The sequence below is a fragment of the Amphiprion ocellaris genome, chromosome 10, assembly GCF_022539595.1.
Source record: "Amphiprion ocellaris isolate individual 3 ecotype Okinawa chromosome 10, ASM2253959v1, whole genome shotgun sequence".
In the NCBI taxonomy this organism is placed as follows: domain Eukaryota; kingdom Metazoa; phylum Chordata; class Actinopteri; family Pomacentridae; genus Amphiprion; species Amphiprion ocellaris.
This window is the reverse complement of record NC_072775.1, coordinates 29,506,921-29,529,488: the sequence shown is the minus strand read 5'-3', so window position 1 is coordinate 29,529,488 and position 22,568 is coordinate 29,506,921. Positions and strand designations below refer to the sequence as shown.

The window sequence follows — 22,568 nt, the reverse complement described above, 5'->3', positions numbered from 1 at the left end:
TTATACATAGACCCTACTTACCCTCAGGATCCTGTAGTTGTGATGGGCTTAGGCGGGACCTGCAGAAAAGAATATACACCAAGCATTAGCATGTTGAAAACATTAGTTAAAATGGGGAACCACTAGATTTTATCATGACTTGAAAACCAGCATAGAACCATGCTGTCACCCCATTCAATTTGTATTGTTCTTTGTAAGTTAAATGGTTCAGAAGAGCTCCTGCAGATCGCCACAGGGAGCCAATCCTGTACCTATCAGACTCCAAACGCTCTGCAGAGGTGATGGGCTGGGTCCTAAACCTCTCCGACATTCGACTGTCTCCTGGGGTGATGTAGCGCCGAGGCCTCCGAGTACCTCTTTCCCGATCGCCGCTGCTAGCTGGCTCTACCTCCACAGCTGAGAGATCTACTTTAGTAATCTCACTGTTATTGGTGATTGGTTTGGAAAGATTGACGTAGACAACAATTAGGGAAAAGTAAAATGATATTAAAAATGGTTGGTTAAAAAATTGTTTAAGTAGTTTAACATTTGACCAGGAACTGCACACAGATTAAAAAAACATACAAGACTGAGCACAACTTAACTGCCACCCAATTGTGAGGAGCAATTACTGAATGCTAACATGCAGCAGCAGTGTGTAACTTGCAAGAACTGATGCTAACTTGCACAAACAAATTTAGTTCAGACACTACAATAAACAAATCCACCTTGACACATTTCATGCCACAGAATTACGTAAAACATTATTTTTTGGCTCATAACTGGATTATTTATTTATAGCAGCTTACTAATGCATTGTTAGACAGTTATTTAGCGATGCAACACAGAGCCCATGCCAGTGGACCTACAACTCAGGCTTCCGGTTGGCATTCTCCAGATAAGAGTGTCGCAGCTGTGCTACTGACACCCTTGTGTCCAGGGTTCCCATGTCCCCGTTTGCGATCCCTGGTGCAGGGACAGTTCTGGGTGCCTCTCTGCTGGCCGCTGCCCTCTCCATACGATACATGGCAGAGTGCTGACTCACACCGATATCTGACATGGACCTGGTTCGTATCTTGGGTTTGGGCCCTCCACTCATCTCCAGGCTTCTGTGTTTGGCCTGAGGCAAAGAAGAGCCCTTCTGGAGGTAGACAGCTGAGTCAAACCTCTGGTGCCCAGATTCAGCCTGTTGATGCTGCCTCTGAACCTCAAACTCTTCATCTAGTTGGGGCTGTTGTTTTTTCTGGGAATCTTGCTGCTGACTCTGATGCTCTTGTCTTTGCAGCTCATACTCCTGCTGTCTTTGAGACTGCTGTTGTCTCTGAATATCCTGCTGCTGTCTCAGGTGTTCGTACTGATGCTGCCTTTGAGGATCTTGCTGTTGAATCTGAGCAGCATGTTGTCTCCTTCTGGGTTCATACTGTTGCTGTGCTGGTGGCTGTGCTGGGGGCTCTGGCTGCTGGATCTGGGGCTCTTGATGTTGCACTGACTCTGAGAATTGATGCTGCCTCATCAGCTGGCGTACAGAGGTATGGGAAGGTTGCATAGATCTAAATAACCTCTCCTCTTGGCTATCCTGGCTGGGCAGATGCTCTTGACCCCTTTCTCTGATCCTTTCAATATTTCTTTCCCTGCCTCTTTCCCTTGGTCTCTCCCGATCCCAGTCTTCCTCATTTCTACTCATCCTTCTTCTTTCTGGGCTGTTGTTCTGCCAGTCCATGTCTTCATGCCGGCCCCTGTGAATATCATCTACACTTTTTTCTCTTCTGCGAATCTCTGAGGGCAACACAGCTTTCCTGCTCTTTAGCAGGCCTTCCGTATGAGCCTCTTCCTTGAGGGCCTGCTTGGCCTCCAATCTGGCCTCCCTGTGGGAAGCATAGATTTGGTCGGCACTGACCCTCCTTCGTGGTTGTACCTCAGGAGGTCCAGAGAGTTTGGCACTTGGGGCTGTCATGGCCAAGTAGGGCTGAGAGTCCACAGCGGGGCCAGAGTGTTGGTACTCAGAGGTGGAGGGAGTGTAGGCTGTTTCCCCATGGGCAGGATGGTGGCCGGGGCTGGGCTGGGGCTGGGGCTGGGGCTGGGGAACAGTCCTTTGTTGAGTAGGTTCTGAATGTTGTGGTGCATACTGAGCATTGCTCCCCTGAGTACGACGTCTGTTAGCCTGGTGCCTGTCTGGACTCCAGTCAGGGGGCCTCTGGGCAGATTCATCCCTGGACAATCGTTCCCTTACTCGGATTCTTGGGTAGAGGAATGCATAAGGGACACTGAGATTACAGTTCAATGAAAGAGCTACAACCTTTTTTGAACTCAGGACTCAACAAAAGCTGGTCTAGAGGTCATAAATTAAGATTTTTTTTCCCAAAAGCAGCTACAGGCTTACTATCCAACTTGATCTTTAACAGTAGATTGTAGTAATATCAAAAACAATAGTTGTGTTGGTGGCTGGGAGAGCAGACAACCTCAACACCCATAGTTCTAACCTACAGTAAGTATTGTATTTTAATTTTTAAGGAAACAATTTAATTCCTACTAAATCCTACTGCACATTGTGAAACATATAGAACAAAAGTTGAAACCTTAAGACTATCATGGGACCAACTTCAGCACCCAAATCCTTCACTAGTATGGCAAGGTCAAGTAGCAGCATGCCCTGGCTTTAAATTCAAGCCTAACCTTCCCTCAGTCTCTCTCTCTCTCTGATGTCTCCATGCCAAAAAAGTAAGTCAAACTATTTTCATCCCCATCTTCCTGACCTTTGGTAGCCAAAGGTTGCACTAATCTCATTGTGCACCACTAAGCCAGACATAATTGATGGACCTCTTCTTTATCTGACATGGCACGAAGGACTTAAACGGTGCTCGTGCTACATGAGTACACAGTAATACCACCAGCTGATAAGGCTACAAAGGAAGTTGGAGCCAGTGCCAGACCCTGGACTTTTAAATCAAAAGTGATCAGAATGTCCTTTTAAGACATAAATACATTAGAGTACAGTCCAGGGGCAGCATGTTGGTTTTATTTTTTTTGTCTGACTAACTTTTGCCATGCCTCTATGAATTTCACCTGTTCATTCAGCTCAAAGGCTGGTCCTCCTTTCAGGGCGATCAGCAAGCCACTAGGTCACTTAGCTGGGCTACTTCCCAAGGACTTTAAAGTTTAATGGCAGCACAACCTGGATAAAATCAAAGGTTTCTCGTAATAAGCTTCCTCCTGACATCTTTTTATCACAACGCTATATCAGGAGATTAAAAGACATTTGTGCAAAAGCTAGGGAGATGAATGTCTTATGCAACAACATTGTCAATGTCACTGACACCGTACAAGATATAATTTCATTGGTTAAAAGGTCAGAATTTGAGGAGGGGGCATATGAGTGCAATCTTGCTGACAAGTGCTGAGTCAGCAGGTCTGAGACTGACTGGGTCAGGGTCTGGAGCTGACTAATGTTATCACCCCATCAGCTCCGGTTCACTAATACCACTCAGCTGTAGATGAAACCAGGCCACACACGGCCACACTGCTTTAACAGGAATGTAGGTGCTGGGGATGGTATTGTACTGAGGGAAAATGGACTGTTTTACAGAGTTCTGGATGTGTTTAGAGACTTATTTGACAGAAGAGATGCCAAGTACCTCATGTTTCCTGTTACTGTACTCCTTTAATCAAGTTGTGCATCATCTTTTCTAGAGTAAGTCCGTGATTTTTAAAGTATATTAAGATTTAACCACGAATGAGTGTCACTATAGCAAAGGACAGTGACACTGTATTTATGAAAACAGGAAATTTTAATGTGAAACTGCTTAGTTGGAGAAAAACTGATGAAAATTAGTTTTAATGTCTGGTGACTCTTTGAATGGAAAAAGGTTAAATTATGAGTCTAAGTTAGAAATTAAAGTTTGTCAGTTGAAAAGTGAAAACACCAAACAACTGTTAAATGGGGCACTAATTAATAAGGGAATTAAGTATAATAATATACAGTTAAACAGTCGATGTATAGGAAAGAGTTAGCTGCTTGTCCACCAGGAACATGTTTCTAAAAGTTCTCGCATGTTTTAAAATATTTAGAATTTGCAGGATCGACAACACTGAATTTTAGACATTTTAAATTCTTTTTCCACATTAATACCCTAGGAAAAAGAAAATAATGCATAAAAAAGCTGAGCTTTCAGCTGAAATCAGGATCATAACCTCACTTCAGTGAATGTCTGAATGCTGCCAGGTAAAACACATGTACCCAGTGGACAGCGGGCGTTTGGTGGGTCTTCACACTCGTGACATCCTGAGTGGACAGTACCTGGAAGGCCAGCTGACGACTGTCTGTCTGTCACTTTCTGAGTCTGTGTTGAGAGACCAGTCGCTCTTTGATAGGGCGGCCAGGCTACAGGATGATGTGGTGACAGAGTCAAACCGTGAAGGAAACTTCTGATCATTTCAGTCACTGAGCTGCACTGAGCAGCCAGATCATTTATCACAATCACAACTACTTTTAGTGCATCTGAGTCACTGATTTAAAATTGGTTGTGTTGTGCAACATGATGAGTTGATGTAACATAAAAGCATCTCGTCCGAACTCTCATAAATATAGCTTCAGCTCACAGCACAGTATGTCTCTGCCTCATCGTAATCCAATCCAATTCTTCTTCATTTACGTTACTTAAAAAGTATTACAATTCTCACTCCTTTTGTGGTAGCATCTTCAAGTTTATAACAGAAAGTGACAAGTGCTAAGCTAATGAACCAAGTTGCTGTTTAAACAGGTTTACCTCTTGGGGCAAGTAGGGGAATCATATCCACTCCAAAAGCCAACCCTGCAACCTCCCCCCTCACCCCACAACCTTTTCCCTGATGAGCTCCCTACAGCTCCTTCCTATGTGAAACTGGAGCAGGACAAGCGTGGCAGAACTAGACCCGCAGTCTAGAAAGATCCCAGCATTGGCAGAGTAGAAGAACTAGCAGACTATCAGCAGCCAGTGAATGGTCCAAACTGCACAGATTGATGAATTTGCTACAATATAATAATGCTTTTACTTTGTTCATTAAACGTATGAACTCCAAAACCCGCTGGCAGGTTTGAGGGATGATACCTTTCAAAAAATGGCAAAATTACACCCTTTATTAGAGCCAAAAATTGTAGAAACAGAAAAATTGGTGGATTTTCAATGTCTGTGATATGCTGTTCCATCAGTAAATTTAACAAAATCTAAGCTTAAAATTCTAACATTTCATCAAAATCACATTACCCTATATGACTCGTATAGAAATTCACCAGAAATTAACAATTTGATCCACCTAGATTCTGTAAAATCCAAAAAATGTTAGACTCATCTGCACAACCAAAAAGCTTCTAGTGACTCAGCTGTTCCCAACAGTCACATTGCAGTCTTTTTGCTTGAACTGGATTGAACTGCAGGTTGTACTTACACAGCACAGATAGGAGACAAGTATGGAAACAAATGAAAAATGTTGTAGTCAAATATCTGTACTATATTGAGTCATGTTTTTCCATTTTGTTATCACTTGTGGGCCCATGAAAAATGTTTTACATGTCTAGTTTCTCATTTTTTTCTATTAGACATAATCAAAGAAATGTAAATTTGTTTATTTTTTTATTTAATTTACTGCATTATAACTAAGTAATTCTGCAGAAAATCTATATTTTTGAGTTCTCTCTACATCAAGCCATGGATGCGCTGTTTTCCTGAGAGGTGCAGGGTTTTATATGCTTTAAAAAATGAGCCAAGAGTGAAGAAAAATGTGACAGGAGCCAAAAATGTCTAGAAACTTCTGGGGATTCAGAGGGTTAAACATTATCCTTATTTCAGTTTCTGGAAAGAAAATGTCCAGTTGAAGCTTCACAAAATATAAATTTGTCACAAAATTTAGAAAAATTATACAATACAGAATATAGGAATTTAGATATTCTTATACATGTTTTCATAACTTTGACAAGAAAAAAAAGTGTGTGGAAAGTTCAAGTCACACCACAACAACCAAAAGTCTATAAAGTGCTTTCTTGATTCTACTGCATGTCAGGCATTAAGAGTGTATTTCAGTTTTATATTTGTGTGTTTTTATGAGACAAAATGCCTAGACTCTGATGAAAATGTCATTTCAGTAACACATTAGTGCTAAATTTCACAATTACTATCCAGAAATAATTCAGCAATATACCACTTCTAATGATATGTTGTAAATTTTTTTAAAAAATGTTTAGTGTTTGTGCTTTGACTTTAGCTGTATTTTCCTCTTAAAGTTCTTGATGCAGAACTACAACGTGACTTAATGTATTTTATGATTGCTGTAACTAGATTTTATGAACTTACCCTTGTCTGTTGAGGATGCTCTGAGCCTGCTGCTCGATGAATAAATCCCCAGGTGAGATGCCGTAGCGAGTGGAGGGCAGGGATGCTCGGCGGGCGGTGCGAGGAGAACTGGGCACTGCTGCGATGCTGTAGTCCCTGGTGGAGGCTGGACTGGACTCCTTGTGGCCAGCGTCCTGGTGGTGCTGTTGTTGTGGCTGATGCTGGTCCTGGGTCCTGCTTCTAGAGGCAACTGAGCGCTCTTTAGCCCCACCGCGCCGGTAGTTCTCCATGTTCATCGCTCTTTCCCGCTCCAAAAATCTGCTTGGTCTTTCTTGAGTGGGGAGAGGGGCTTGGTTTGACTGGGCGGGGCCTGATGTGCTGTCAGGTGCAGGATCTGGGTGAGTCCTCATGTAAACCCTTCCCACTCCGGAGCGATACGGCACCCTGGGCTCCCGCCCTGGTGCCTCTACTTCTGGCCTGTCTCGTCTGGCAGCAGTTTGTTGGTCAGAGGCGTCCGGATCATGCCTGGAGCGGTAGCGCGGTGTGTAATCAATGTCCGCTTCCTGATCCAGGAGGATGCCGTAACGCTCTGACAGCTGGCGGCGGCGCTCAGCTTTGTAGCGGGCAATGCGTTCGGCCTTCGAGCTGAGGCTGGTGGATTCTGAAGGGCCAGATGTGGGTGTCGACGAGGTGGTTAATGTTACTGGGTCAACGTAGACCAACACTGGCTCTGCACGCCCACCGCCAACACCACCTTTGACCTGAGGTGGTCTGTCTGGAGACGACACCTGCTTCTGCGGTGCCTCCAGCTCCTCTCGACTGTAGCGCCTCACTGCGGTAAACAGAAATACTCCATTACCTATCAGTAGCATTCCTTGACTTCCAAGAACTCTACTACCTTCATGTCAAATTCCAACTTAAAACTACTGTCCAAATTAACCGCCAAATCATAATTACCCACTGTACAGTGTTCAAAAGCTCTGATTTGTTTGACTTCGCAGGAAATAAAACTGAATTGCAAGAAAAAGCAAACAAATATGGATGCATAGGACACAAATGTGACCTTATTCTAAACAAAACATATCACTTATGGTGCCATGAAAAAGTATACAGAAATCTTCTATTTTTGCATATTTGTTACATGTAAATGTTTCTGATCATCAAATTAATTTTAATGTAAGACAAAGATAACCCAAAAAAAACACAAAATGCAGTTTTTAGAAGATGATTTTGTTTTTGTAAGGAAAAATGTTGTTCAGTCCACCTTGCCCTATGTGAAAAAGTAATTGCCCACTTAGCTTATCTACCAATTGACCAAATTCATTTAGCAATGGGGTTCAGTTTCACTGTCTACACTCACATATGATTACTGCTAGGCTTGTTGAATCTAAACATCACTAAAAAGAACATGTGTGGCATTGTGAAGTAGCTAAAGGGTCTCAAAAAGCAGCACGCGATGCCACGTTCTAAAGAGATTCAAGAACAGATGAGAAACGAAGTCATTGACATTTATCAGTCTGGAAAGGGTTACGAAGCCATTGTTAAGGTACAGGGACTCCAGAGAACCACAGGGAGAGCCATTACCCACAAATAGAGAAAGATGGAACAATGGTGAACCTTCCCAGGAAAGGCCCGTTAACCAACATTTCTCCAAGAGCGCGTTGATATCTAATCCAGGAGGTCACAAAAGAACCCAGACAAGCATCAAATGATCTCCAGGCCTCACTTGCCTTAGTTCATGTCCATCTACATGATTCCACAATAAGCAAGAGACTGGGCAAAAATGGCATCCACAAGAGAGTTGCAAGGCGCAAAGCACTACTGACCAAAAAGAACGTAAAGGTTCATCCGGCATTTGCAAAAAAAATATAATATCTAGATGAGCCCCAAGACTTTGGACAAAATCCTATGGACTGATGAATCAAAGGTGAAAGTTTTTGGAGGACATGGGCCCCATTCCATCTCATGTAAAGTTAATACTGCATTCCACGAGAAGAACGTCATACCAACAATGAAACATGGTGGTGGTATTACAATGGTTTGGGGCTGCCTTGCTTTCACAGGATCCAGTCATATTTGATGGGGCCATGAATTCTACTCTCTATCAGAAAATCCAACTGGAGAACATCCACCTTTCAGTTCATGTCCTAAAGCTTAACCCAAATGGGTTATGCAGCAAGACAATGACTCAAAGCACCCAAGCAAGTCCACCTATGAGTGGCTCAAAAAGAACAAAATCAAGGTTATGGAGTGGCCAAGTCAAAGTCCAGACTTCAGTCCAACTGAGATGTGGCAGTACCAAAAAAGGGCAGTTCATGCTTGTAAACCATTTAATGTGGCCGATTTCAAGCTATTATGTAGGGAAGAGTAGGCCAAAATTCCTCTATGGCGATGTAAAAGATTGATCACAAGCTATTGCAAACATTTAACTGCAGTTGTTGCTGCCAAGGGTGATCCAACCACTTATTAGGTTTTGGGGGGCAGTTACCTTTTCACAGGGGTGATGTAGGTTTTCAACAATTCTTTTAAAATCATCACATAAAAACTGCATTTTGTGTTTTGTGGGTTATCTCTTGTTAATATTGAATAAACATATATATTAGTTAGATGATCTGGAACATTTAGGTGTGAGAAATATGCAAAAATAGAAGATATCAGGCAAATACTTTTTCACTGCACTGTACATTCATATGTCAGTTCCTCCAGGAATTTGCGATGTTGCAATCGCACCAATTCACGCAAATTCAACCAATCTCTCCAAATACTGCGTGACCTTGCAATTTTGTCCAATCACCGAAACTTTTCTGCAATTTTGGCCAGTCTCCCATGAGTTCCACCAATCATAGCACTCCGTAGCGCAAACGTACTGCACGTACGTCACCGAATTCACTTCCTTGTTTATGGTTTGAACATCCAGACATGTGCAATACTGATGTCTCGCATTTACCAACAAAAATTACTGCTAAAGGCCTTGAAAAACAATTCCCTGATGTTCTTCACGAAAGCGGAGGTGAACTGTCTTGCACCCTTGCAACATTGTGGTGCAATACAAAAAAAAAAAAAAGTAATTCGATTGACAAACCTTTTTCTAAAACGAAACATATTAGGAGAATGGCTGAAACGAGTGTACCACAGACCAGACAAATCACCATAACGGAAGCTGTTGTATCCAGATCTGTTGCTAGCACTGAAAGAATGAAGGTGAGTTAGATTAATTACTCCGGCAAGGAACGCAGCGGAGTTATCTGACAATAGGCATATGTGAATCATAATAATAACTAGAAAAGCACTCAGAGAGCGCAGTACTCCGCCAAGGCTGTTCAGTTGACGTATCATGTCCGACGGATGAAATCTTTAATAAAAAATGACCTTGCGCTGAGCCCAAGCATGTGTTATGCATGTGCATTTTATGTATGAATACCAAATTGCATGTAAATTACTCTTATAAAAGTCTGTTGATCAGTTCATCACTTTTGGCAAACCTTTGTTTTGCTACTGATAAAATAACTGTTCCTTCCATGCTTTTATTTTGAAGACGTATTTTTAATGTTGCGGACTTTTATTTTGTCACCATTTCAGCAGCACAGGAAGGGATTCTCTAAGAAGCGGTCTCTTGACATGACGAAGACGCTGCCGGAAAGTCAGAAAATTCAAACAAAGATGAAAGACAACGGTTACACGCTGTTGCTGTCTAGCAAAGGATGTGTCTAAACTTAGAAGCTCCTAGCTGCAATGGGGACAAGCTCTTACTGTGAAGGAATGAGTGAAGGACAGAAAGGTGAATTTGTGTTCAAAATAAGGCTGACGGCTGAACTTAATGTGTCTGGCTGGGGTTTGCTACATGGCGTGACCTAAATATGTAGAGGGCGGCAGGAATTGATGGGACTCAGAAAAACCCCGCAGTTTAATCATTTGTTCCTTGTATGATTTCCAACAGATAAATCACAGTCAATTTGTAGTAGGATCGCAATCATGTGATCGTCAGTGGGTAACTGACACAGTGTTCACATCGTGGTTACAGCGAGGCTGTGCCAGCTGCTATATCTCCCAATGGGAAATCTTTAACAAAGCTGTAGATCCAGACTATAAGCCGCATCACTGCCAAAATCTAATCACTTGGTCCTTGTGTCATTTCTGACCTTCTCTGAAAATTTCATGCAAATCTGTTTCTCCGTTTTTGAGTAATGTTTCACACAGACAGACATATTCACAGATTCACAGACAAACGTACGCCGATCGTCACATAACTCCGCCGCTCCTTGGCGGAGTAATAATAATAACAGCTTTTATTTCTATAGCACTTTTCATACAGAAAAATGTAGCACTTGTGCTTTGTGCTTTGTGCTTTACACTCAGAGATAAAAACACGCCACCCAAACTCACAATCATTAGTTACATTTAAAACAAAAACAAATAAAATTGAACAAATTAAAAACAATAAGATAAATAAAATGAAATAAAAATACCTAAAATAGATTAAGTTAAAAATTTAGTTAAAAGCCAGGCTAAAAAGGTAGGTCTTAAGTTTGCTTTTAAAAGTATTAATATTACAAGTCACCCTCAGATCTTCAGGCAGGCTATTCCATAATCGAGGGGCATAGTAATAAAAAGATGCGTCACCGTACGTTTTAGTTCTGACTTTGGGTACTGTTAAAAGGCCACTTCATTCCTCTGTTAGCAACATTACTCAAAAACGGACCAACGGATTTGGATGAAATTTCAGGGAAGGTCATAAATGACACAAAGACCAAGTGATTAGATTTTGGCAGTGACATGGCTTATAGTCTGGATCCAAGGATTTGTTAAGGATTTCCCATTGAGATAGCGGCACAGTAACCATGACAACAAGTAAACACAACAGCAGCCTGCTGACAATCACGTAATTGCGATCCTATGACAAATCCACCGCTGTGGACTTGTAGACTTGATACAAGGAAGAATTGATTAAATTGTGGGGGTGTTTCCGAGTCCCATCAATTCTCACCGTCCACTACATATTTAGGTCATGCGATTCGGTATCCATACATAACGTACACATGCAAAACACATGCCTTCAGGACAAGGTCAGGGAATGAACAGTCTTGCCGGAGTACTTTGCTCTTTGAGTGCTTTTCGTGTTAATTGACGTGACAAGCTGTGAGTGTGTGTTAATAGGTGTGTGCCAGGATGTGAAATTAACTTTTTAAGCCACTGACAGATATGCCCAAATATGACTCATTCAATAGCAAATGATCATTTAATGGCTTAAATCTACCAACCACTTCATGTTAAACCAGTATCTGTCTGGTGATAATTTCTTACTGTGGTGTGCGAGCTTGTGTAAATGGGCTGGAGCGTGTTAAATAATTAGTTTCGGAATAAATATTGTCAATTAAAATGTTGAAATATGCTCTAAAAGCCAAAAAAAAATGCAACTTTTTTAGCAATTGTCACTGTCTCCCGCAGTTTCATTGCAACAAATAAGCTTAAAATATCGCAACTTCCATCGCAATTTTTTTAGAAAAGCTGCCGCAAGTTCGGGCATTTTAGGCGCCAATAATCTTGAAAGATGCCCACAAAATCCTGGAGGGACTGATAGGTCTTTATAAATTCGCTTTATGCAAAATGCAACAACATGCAACAACTTGCAGCTCCACAGAAGGTTCACAAATACTCAACTACAAACATAAGTCAGTGGTTCTTTGTCAATTATGGGACACATTTCAGTAATGGCAGTCCAAGTCCAATAAAGCCGGCATCATATAATTTGTGCAGTGCATCGTGCCATGCTTACCCATCACACAAGGCTCACAGGGGTCTGAGGCGCGGGTGTACCGCGGTGGATCCTCTTCCAGCATCCTGTTGGCGACTAAACCACCAGGGACCAGCGCAGGTGGTGCATCACTTTCAATTCCCTCCAGACGTCGGGCTATCCTCTCCTTTCTATCGGATGCAAAATGCAGAGGGTAAAGGTCAGCAATGGTTAAGCTGAGTAAGTCTTCATGCAAATATGTAGACATGTTTATCTAAAGATGATATGATAAGATGACTCCAGGAGATACCTGTTCATTCCTGAATCCTTTGTGACAGGTCCCTCAAAGTATTTCTTCAACTCTGAAACTAAAAGTATGAACAATTAGTAATAAAAGTGGTAAAATTAGCTATTTATTTGTTTTATTCTGTGCTATTGTAAGAGGTTAGAACTGATGCATACCCTTAGGAAGGACGACCAGAAGTTTGGCATCTGTATCTGAAACACTCTTGACCAAGCTGGTCTTGTCATTCAGGGAGAAGTCACTCTGAAAACTGAATGAAGACAAGAGTCACAAACCTGCGATCAACAAGATATTAATTACATTGTGGTTTATTTATTACTAGGGCTGTAGTGTCCAGATTGACTGGCTGAGGGGTTGGTTTATAATATAGTCAACCATATAGACCCTATATGGTCTCATCTGACCCCATTCCCATTGGTCATCGGTGTTACTTTCATAAAGTGAAAAACACCACATCGATAGCCTTTCAGGATTAACACCTCATTTTCACATAGTTTAGCTTTATGCCTGTAAATCTGTATAATATTTGAAATGTGCCCCCTGGTGTTTCATTTAAACTGCATCTCATTACGTATTAATGGAAACTTCACCACCACCACCAAACAATAGAGGCTAATCAGAGGCCATCAGTTTTTCCTATCCAGTTTGATGGGATATGTGCATGGAGCAGAACTGCCACTAAAACAGGAACAATAATATATAAAGAAAAGGGAGGAGGTTAATCTGTCACATGTGGAGTAAGTTTGGTGAAATACTGTGATACAGGATGTATAAACCACTAGAGTAAGTGTGTCATCTGTATGATCCACAGCTAGTATGTGTTAAACTAGCTTTACACATTTATATGATTTGACTGTCAACATAATCAAACAACTGAATAGCCTGTTAGCTAATTCACCTTTCTACTTTCCTGTTACATAGTCTGGTCTCTCTGCAATCTATTGCAGAAGTTCACATTTTTTTTAACGTATTCAAGCCAAATCTCGGACAAGAAAAAATGGAAGGAGGAATTTTGCAACACATTGGAGATCGTGGATGCTCCTACAGGAATAAATGGAGCTCCAGTTGATTCGTATACGAACACAACTATACGCAAACAATGGATGATACATTATTTTTGGCAGTGGACGAAACAGACCACCTGTGAACACCCCCGCATTACCACAGTTTTGACCTCAAACAACTTGATGGAGACTACTAGGTCTAACTTCTTTGAAATTTACTAAACATTTATTCAGAGTCGGGTACAACCTAATCAATACCATGTCAAAGAAGTCACACATCCAATATATCCATATCTTATGTACAAGATAAAATATCTATCTATCTATCTATCTATCTATCTATCTATCTATCTATCTATCTATCTATCTATCTATCTATCTATCTATCTATCTATCTATCTATCTATCTATCTATCTATCTATCTGCCATCAAATGTAAACTTTGCAAGCAGCAGTTTGCATATCACAGCACAAAAACTAACACAGTGGATTATTCTTAAAATGTTAGGCTAACTTATCTGCATTATAATCTTCAATATTCCATATGTTGGGATCAGAAAGTTCTTGGAAATAATATAAATATGGAAGGTGCACACCGGTATATTCCAAATCTGTTGTTCATCATTTCAGTATAAAATAACTAGGCTGCAATGATTTAATGTGCTGCAAATTCAAGATTTTTATGTTTATTTTCAATTTATTCAGGCTAATAGCACTAGCAGCTAGAGCGAACTCAGTGATATAGCCGATTTAGTTTATCTACACAAAAATGCTGATTTTTTCCCCCATGACATTTTGACTGCTTAAAGAGTACGTACAATTTCAGTCAAACAGTATTTTCTTTCTCTTCTTCTTACAAGCATTAACTAAAAAACAATGCATACATCTTCTTGCTCAAAACAAATATGAATTATCATAGCACAAGGAGGTACTTCATTTTAATTTGTTCAGTGATAAAAGTGGTGACATAGACAGCACAGAATAGAAAACCTGACGTAGCCTAAATCTCACTCAGATAGTCAACAAGATCTTAACAACTCTGCCTTAATGGACTTCTCTTAAAGAGGTTGATGCAGGTAAAGGTGAATCAGCTGGTGTCACCTCCATCGAGATCTAACTTTAGAACTGGGTCATCAAATCCCGACTCTCCTCCAACTGACCATCAAGGTCGCTCTTATTTACTTTCTACAGGCTTCCTAAAGTATTGAATTCATTATTTAAACACAATCTATTTCTGTAATTTAATATTTGTCTTCAAACTCAATTTATTCTCGACTCTTTATATTGTAGATCAATTGTGTGCATATACCATATAAAAATGTCTAAAAGGAGGCAAGTTAAGGTGAGTGATGACCCTTGACTTGAGGTAAATGTAATGCTGCTATAGCCAGTATCAATAGTATCAATCAAATTTTGATGATCTGATTGTATTTTTTTGTTTTTGTTGAATACTCTTTATTTAATCTTAAACTACCCATACCTGTGATGTCATTGCTACTCTCCTACAGCTTTATGCTTCTAATGCTAAAACGACCCAAAGAAATCTCGTAAACTAATGCAAAATGGGGCTCAGTGCACAGTGGTCCTGGGGGAGGTATTATGGCTTTAAAGCCATGTGAACAAAAAGTGTCTTAGCATAAGCTGTTCCAGGCATCTCCAGCTTTTAGTGCTTACTAAGCACGATAAGCTAATGCACTCCTGTAAATCTGTATGCTTAAGATATGTGTATCTTGATGACAAAGCGAAATGATAGGAATATAAATGCTACACGTCCCTTCTGTAGCTCCACTTTTGTGTCTGGTGCCTGTTGAGATGGGATTAAATTTGTATCTCTACCATTTGATCCATGTCTACGTGCAGTGACTGCAAATGAAAAAACAAAGAGACTCTTTTTTTCCTGGCTCACCTTAAGGCGTCTGTTGGCAGCGAGGTTGAGCTGCAGAGTTTGGTTTTAGCTTTAAAGCCAAATCCTGAGAACAGAGACAAGACAAAATTTCAACAATACAGAAATCTACCTTGCACCTGTCCGTTTAAGTATCTTTTATTTCTGGTAAGTATCTCTGTGCTGACAATTTGAGCATTTGAGTGTGTTATCCTTGTCAAAATAAAAGTAATGTAGCTCTTAATATTGTAATTTTATGTTCTTCATCCAAACATCAATGACATAACTGAACATAATACAGCACAACATGCACCATAATAAACCTTTTCTGGAGAAGCATTAAATTTATCTTTTGTATAGTAAATGAGTAGCCACTTTCAGAACATTAGCATGAAAAAGTGTAGTCCCTCAATTTATTTTCTTCTCTTTTAATGTACTTTTATGATCTTAATGTCTACTTTTATGTTTTATTACTATGATTTTAATGTATGTCTACCTTTAAATGATTTTTTCTGAATGTATTTCTTTGCTATTGTAAAGCAGCTTGAATTGCCTTGTGTATGAATTGTGCTATACAAATAAACTTGCCTTGCCTTGAATTTCTTTATGTATAGCTATTTTTGCCAGAACCCAGTGTGATGTCCAGGATGTCACTATGATGAAATATGTGCAAACAAGCTGTTCTGGTGGACTATATTGTAATGTGCATGGCATAATTGAACTGTTTAGTTTAGGTAGTAATAAATGTGACAGCATTAGAAGCCTGTCTAGTATGTTCTTTCTCTGGTTATTGATTTAACCCCTAAAAACTAATCTCTTTTATCCCATTTTTCCTGCTAAAAAATGGCTTACATGCAATTTCTACACCAATGCTTCCTCAAGAATGTGCACATTTCTTTGTACATTCTGTCTTCAAAACTCAGTGCAACAAAGCACACCAGCTCACCTCTGCTTTGCCTCGACTACTCTACACTTCACATTAGCAAGAAGCAACACTAAAGTAATTCATCCACACATTTGAACCTGAAATCGCTTCAGAAGAATAATGATACAGAAAGCCCCACCCTGTAATGAGACAGGATTATTTCCTGAGACTTGTTGTGTATGAAATCCCAGACATCTGAATCCATGTTTTTCAGACTGCCATCAGTACGCGTTAACATTGCAAAATGCTACTTCTTGGAATTCATTTTACAGTCTAGTGTGCTTTTGAAAAATACAGTGTTGAATTTGACTCAAATGCCTGGTCAAATAACTGTCAGGGGCTTTTAGATTTAATACCAACTCAAACTACGAGTGCAAGAACTTTATAGTTTCATGATGATTCTTTAAGTTCTCACAAAATTGGTAAAAGCCTGAATTTAATGGTTAGATCTCCATTAATGTGTCCATTTAAACCAAGCTCATCCACACAACTTCATCCTTAACACCGACTGAGTTGGGTTATCAAAATGTTAACATTAAAACTAAAATTAGCTTATGACTCTTTATGGTTTACCATTACCACTGACAGAGAGAGTTTGTCTATGGCTATACTTCCTGGTATTTATTTATTTATGGGCTGTTATTTATTGTTGTTGCTTTTCCAATTAGTTGATTACTGTAATGACTAGATTAGTAATGAAATGTATTTCCCCACAATAAATATCTAAACTATTAAATGAATAATTCAGTATTATATTTGATCCTCTAATCATCATCATCATTATCTAATTCCTCCATCACTACTGTGTTATGATGTTAAAAATTAGCATAGTTGCAGTTTGTCAGATGCCCAAACAGAACAATAGCAGATGTCAAAATCCATATTTCTTAATTATTGTATGTCTTAGCAACTCTTTCCTTGAACCGGAGGCTCTCCTAATCAAACACACTGGTCACAACAAACTGGTTAGAACATGGATTCACTTCATCACCAGAGTAATATGCAGTAATATGTGTAATGTGTATGAAGTAATATGCATCATAATCATGGGAAAGTGTTGGGGTTTTTTTGCATCGGTTTATGAAAGGAAAATAATAGCAACAATATACAGATTGTAACAATAGTCTCAGTTTGAGCCATTTTGTCACTTGTTTGAATAACCAGTAAATGTAAAACAACCGACCTCAACATTAGATAATGCAGAAAACACTTGATACATGAAGAAACATTCAGAAAATCTATTTTAAGTGATTACTACGAACAGAGTGTGATCTGAATCTTGATAACCCCAATAGCTTGTATCATGTTTGACTGGAGACAAAATGTAAACAGGAACATGTTGTCTGTTGCTGCAATCTCAAGAAAGAGCTACCAGTTTCTCTCACAAGATGTTCTATTTTTGCTACTTTTATGTTACATTACAACAGTATGACGTAAAAACGCAAAACTGATACAAATAAAGGTTTATAATATATAATAAGAAGGCATTCAACAGAAGCTACTTTCCTCTCTCATAGTCAACACCAACAATGTTTGGTTCGGTTCTCACAAGAACTTTCTAACTTCCCTTTGTGTCACCTGTCAGAAACTCAGAAAGTTCACATCCAGTTCCCAGTTGAGAGTCGACCTCTCGACTCTCATGTCACCACAACAGCAGCCTGTTGTAAAGTTGTATCCCAGTATAGGAGACAGATCATGTTGCTGCTCCAGACGCCTCCTGAACACCTCAGACTTATTTTGGCGTCCAGCGACTGTGTGGCAACGCAGGGGAGGTTTTTTCATGACAGAAAGTGTAGATGTGAAAAGTTGTGACGGTGATCAGGTTCAAGGGCTTCGCAGGAGTTAGTGATGAAACTCAAGGTCATGTTTTGACCTCAGATAGAAGGCAAGGCCAGAAATCTGTGGTGGATTTTAAAACTGCTGCTGAATAAATGGCTCAATCATTTACTCTCCTCTGGATAGAAAACACTGATCTGAGATTGAAAATCTCTCTGACAACTTTGACACTCAAATTTCCATCAATAAATGCCACAACCTCCTGCATTCTTTTCTCTCAAATCTGCAAACACTCAAAATTTTCACAGCCGCTGGGAATCTTGTGGAGCTGCATGTGTCTGTCTGTTCATCTTTCTGTCTGTGACTTCACAAACACATTTCCTCCAGTGGAAAGCCCCTTGTACCAATGTCAGTCTGGCTTTCCTTGGAAATGCCTGCAGGTTGTCAACAAAACAAGCAGTGCAAGGCTCAAACCTGGCAGTGACAGAGAGGAGCTTAGGCTGCTGACGGTCCCAAAGTGAGCATGGTGAGGAGAAGGATTTTCTATAAATATTCAGAGGTGCAAAATAGACTCAGTGACTGAGCTGGGCCTTTGCTTTCCACACAATCCAATGATACATCTTGTGATGTTTGTATGTGAAGAAGAGTGCATTTATGGAGTAAAACACCAGGAGAGTGAAAAAGACTCAAGAGATAACACTGCACCTGTTGAATAATACGAGCTAAAAGACTAAACCACATACGTAATTCAATGAAAGCAGTCTGCATGCTAACGCTACACATGAAAATCTGTTTATAACATCCAAAAAAAAAAGGGATGAGTGATTCTTACACATCATAAACCCTTATTTCATTTGACCAAGCCAAGCAAATGGAAGGAATGAACCAGGAAAAGCTGAAACTTCCTGCATTACTGACAGCTACCACACAAGTGACAAACTGCATTCCAAGTCCTCCAAACTACTCTAGCAGTCATAAAACCAGACCAAACTCTCCTCTTCCACAGGCCTTACCTTGGCCACAGGTTGGCTGCACATGGTTCACATGGTAACTAGAAATCCATGGGTTTCGAAACATGTTTAGGAAGCAGAACAGAAGGAAGCCCTGCTGCTAGTCTTCCCCGGTCGCAGGAATGGTGGTAATGATGGTGGTGGACAGCAAGAGAGGCAGCGGTTGAGACTCAGCGAGCCGACAGGCAGGGATGGAGGTGGTTTCACGACCACACATACACACACAAGACACACAGCTCCAGCAGAGCCTCGGCCACAAAGCGAGCCACAGCCGACACAGACTGGCAGTCGGATAGTAAGTGTGTGTTGGTATGTATGACTGTGTGTGTGTGTGTGTGTGTGTGTGTGTGTGTGTGTGTGTGTGTGTGTGTGTGTGTGTGTGTGTGTGTGTGTGTGTGTGTGTGTGTGTCTAGGTGTGTGTGTGCAATAGAGCTACAGAGAGAGAGAGAGAGAGAGAGACAGCACAGCAGGGTGCTAAAGCAGCTCAGAGCCCTAATCAGATTACAGGCAGAAATTAGCCTTGATGATAAAAACTCTGGAACAGGATTGGAGGAGGGTGCCAGCAGGACTGCAGGGGGTGTTATGGGGTACAGAGCTACTGGAAGTCAGATGGTGGCTTAACACACACACACATCAGGCCAACATGGCTGGTTGCCATCAAACTTCCCAAAACCAAAGCCAAATAGTGCATTAATATTAATATCATTGTCAGCTTGTCACATGGCTTAGCTTTGAAATGTTCCTTATTCTTGCAGTTAAAGTCTACCAGATCGTAAAATTCAAAGTATCACTGGGAATATGATTTATTGTGGTTGTAAGGCTTTTACTGACATTGCTGCCAGTCCTGCTAAAAACTTTATTAGGCTGTCACATGCAAAGCAGTACAGCAGTATTAATGATTTCCTCGCATCATATTTTCTCATTAAATGCAACACAACTAGCATTGACATTAAAATATAGGCATTTAAAGAGACTTTATGTTTTTCACAGCTACATTTCCTATTAGAAAGACTAATCTTAATTGACGTAGACTATCTCAGTTTCTGCTACGTACTGTTTCACTGTCTTCTTCCTACTGTATCACACATATAAGCTCAGTGAAACTCTGTGCCTGAAGTGCCAAAACAATGTCATCTAAGAAACGACGAAAACCACTTGTGTAAGTCATCATTTCATCATATGAGTGAGAGTGAGATGAGTGAAGAAGGCTGAGCAGCCTGGAGGTTGCAGTGAGGTTGGATTAACCAGACATTCATGTGACGCAACTTTGACGAAACCCCTAACTGTTCCAGAAGCTCTGCAACCGGACTCTTCTTATAAAATAACTCATCTAAACACATGTCATGGGAAAGGAGTATATGAATGTAGGATGTATCTTTCCAGCATTGATAGTATTATAGTCAGTTTTTTTAAGCAGGTGGCTAAATAATTACGCAGAGTTGGTGAGCCTCTTCCTTTGTCTCTCTTTTATCCCGTGTCAGTGAACATTTTACCTTGTTAACATGTCCATGTAGTGTAATTTTTTTATTCTGGATGACAAATCATGAGCGAAATAAGCAGTCAACACCATGGCTGAGCATTTCTACCTTGAAACTGCAGTGTACCCATGACATCTCAAAAACATGAAATTAACACTTTTGGGGTTTCATGTAAAAAACGTAAGGAACCAATCTGGTCAGTTACCAAAGTGGAGCTTTCTGTATTATTTTTCTTCTTTAGAATCTGTCTCTAGTTTGAACATGAACCTGAATTACTCCAGTATTACAACTTGTCATTGTATAGTAGTTGTACAGTGTTTGAGCAGGTGTGCTGGTGTGAGAAAGAGGAAAATGAGGAAGAATGGGTGGACAGAGAGGCGGGGACTTCGTAGATTTGCACATTTTAGAGGACGCAACTGTGTAGTGCTACATTTATGCAATTTTAAGGCAAAAAAGTGATTATTTTCATTGAGAAACTTGTAAACATTTAGTTTTGATATGCATATATCAAGTTTCTCGGGGTTAAATCAATGACTGGAGAGGCTGTTTATAAAAAATAAAAGTAGAGTAACTCCAGCCGCAGCAGGATAAAGTGCAGATTTGTATCTCACATCACATCCCAATTTTATTTGAGTAACACAAACTCAAATATTGACAGATTGTCTGTGATTATGCACCATGTTCTGAATTTATTTGTCCACCACATCATAAAAGCGCAACAGCTGTAGTAGTACACAGACTTCAAATCATATTTTGTTGAACACTCATGACATTCTGTGGATCTGCAATAAAAGTGGTAATGCAATGTTCTGCAGAGAGTGGAGGACTCTGCTAGATATGACTGCAAGAGTGCAATACAATAAATCATCTCTATCTTTGCTCTAAGATATAAGGCTGTTGCCAAAGTACGCGGTGTGCATTACACACAAAAGCAGGCAAACATTCACAATTTCTGCAGCCCTTCATTTGGGGCACGCAAGCTGTTTCCTGAGAAGACAGAAAATGCATCACAGGGGTTTTAAACGCTCCATACTTGTTAATTTTTGCTATTTAAATCGCAACCAGACAAAAAAACAATAGCACGACACTCCTGTCACACAGTCTTTGTCTGTCTTGGTCTTGCTTGCTTGTATACCCACTTGCCTCCTCCGTGTGATGCTTTTTCTCACCCTTTCACATACAAACTCCCCCCCTCACCTTCCCCAGTCTGCCTGTGCTCCCCGTAGACGCCCCTAATAAGGCAACATGTGTTGTGAGTGGCTGCCTGGAAGAGAGGTCACCCTGTCAGCCAGACGGCTTGTGTTTATCAGGGGACAGTCTCCACGCCTGCTCGCTGCTCTGCCTTGTTTTCTTTCCCAGTCCTTCTCCCTTTTCATTCCCCAGATTTGTCATCCTTGCCATCCATCTCGCACTCTCCTCTGACCACTCCTACTCGTTCTCCACTACTCCCTCTCATTCCTCATGTCCTTCTCGCTCTTCTCCCCTTTCTTGCATTTCATTGTGTTTGTCTGTTGTCTTTCTCATCTGTTTGCACCCTATCTCAGTATTTACCTCTCCTTTCACAAAGACACAACACCCCATGTCACTCACTCTCTAGCGCATGCAAATTTATCATTTCAAAACAGACCATACGTCACTCATAAGGCTTTTCTTAGAAGTAAAGCACACTGGCACAAAACATAAAGCCTTCCAAGTAACTAAATTAAGATGGATTGTGGGTGGGGAAGCTGATGACAACATGTGAACTTCAGTCAGACATCGTGTCCAGTACACAAGTTTAAGATCCTCCTTTGTCATCCAAGTTGTTAGTAAATAGATGACAGATTATCTCTAACTCCAGGGTGGAAGTTTTGTATCGTACTTGCACAATCTCTAGTTTTTGCTGCTGTCCTTGTGCTTTTTGTCAGTAGATGCCAAAAATATTGATGATCTTGGCACTCACATTCTCATATAGAAATATTTTGAATTAAAAAAAACACAACTGCTTTAATTTTCAAATTGAGATCTTCTGGCAAGAGTTTATCTGCAGGAAATAACTCATAACTAGAACGCCTGCAGCTTGTTACGCACCACCCCAGCTGTCAGGACTATAACTTTGTCAAACAAAGCATTGTTTTACCATCGGCTACACACAAAAAAACACTGAGAATACTCACAAAACCACTTGCTGTAGCTTT

At 40.4% G+C, this 22,568-nt stretch overlaps 1 protein-coding gene across 17 annotated transcripts in view; it reads right to left on the bottom strand.

Annotated features, from left to right (window-relative positions):
* Positions 1-22,568, bottom strand: part of LOC111574619 (supervillin-like) — a 70,235-nt gene that overhangs the window by 42,293 nt on the left and 5,374 nt on the right. For 10 of the 17 annotated variants that reach the window (XM_055014160.1, XM_055014153.1, XM_055014154.1 and 7 more), the window contains exons 1-10: positions 18,917-19,197; positions 15,227-15,290; positions 12,475-12,566; positions 12,323-12,380; positions 12,055-12,203; positions 6,303-7,113; positions 4,274-4,357; positions 849-2,216; positions 252-422; positions 22-59 (exon numbers count right to left, since the gene is read on the bottom strand). In XM_055014160.1, coding sequence (XP_054870135.1) covers positions 22-59; positions 252-422; positions 849-2,216; positions 4,274-4,357; positions 6,303-7,113; positions 12,055-12,203; positions 12,323-12,380; positions 12,475-12,566; positions 15,227-15,290; positions 18,917-18,980 — 2,899 coding nt within the window. In that variant the 5' untranslated portion in view covers positions 18,981-19,197. Of the gene's footprint in view, positions 1-21; positions 60-251; positions 423-848; positions 2,217-4,273; positions 4,358-6,302; positions 7,114-12,054; positions 12,204-12,322; positions 12,381-12,474; positions 12,567-15,226; positions 15,291-18,916; positions 19,198-22,568 lie in introns of those variants that run through there. The other 7 variants (XM_023279300.3, XM_023279307.3, XM_055014155.1 and 4 more) reach the window with 6 other exon arrangements.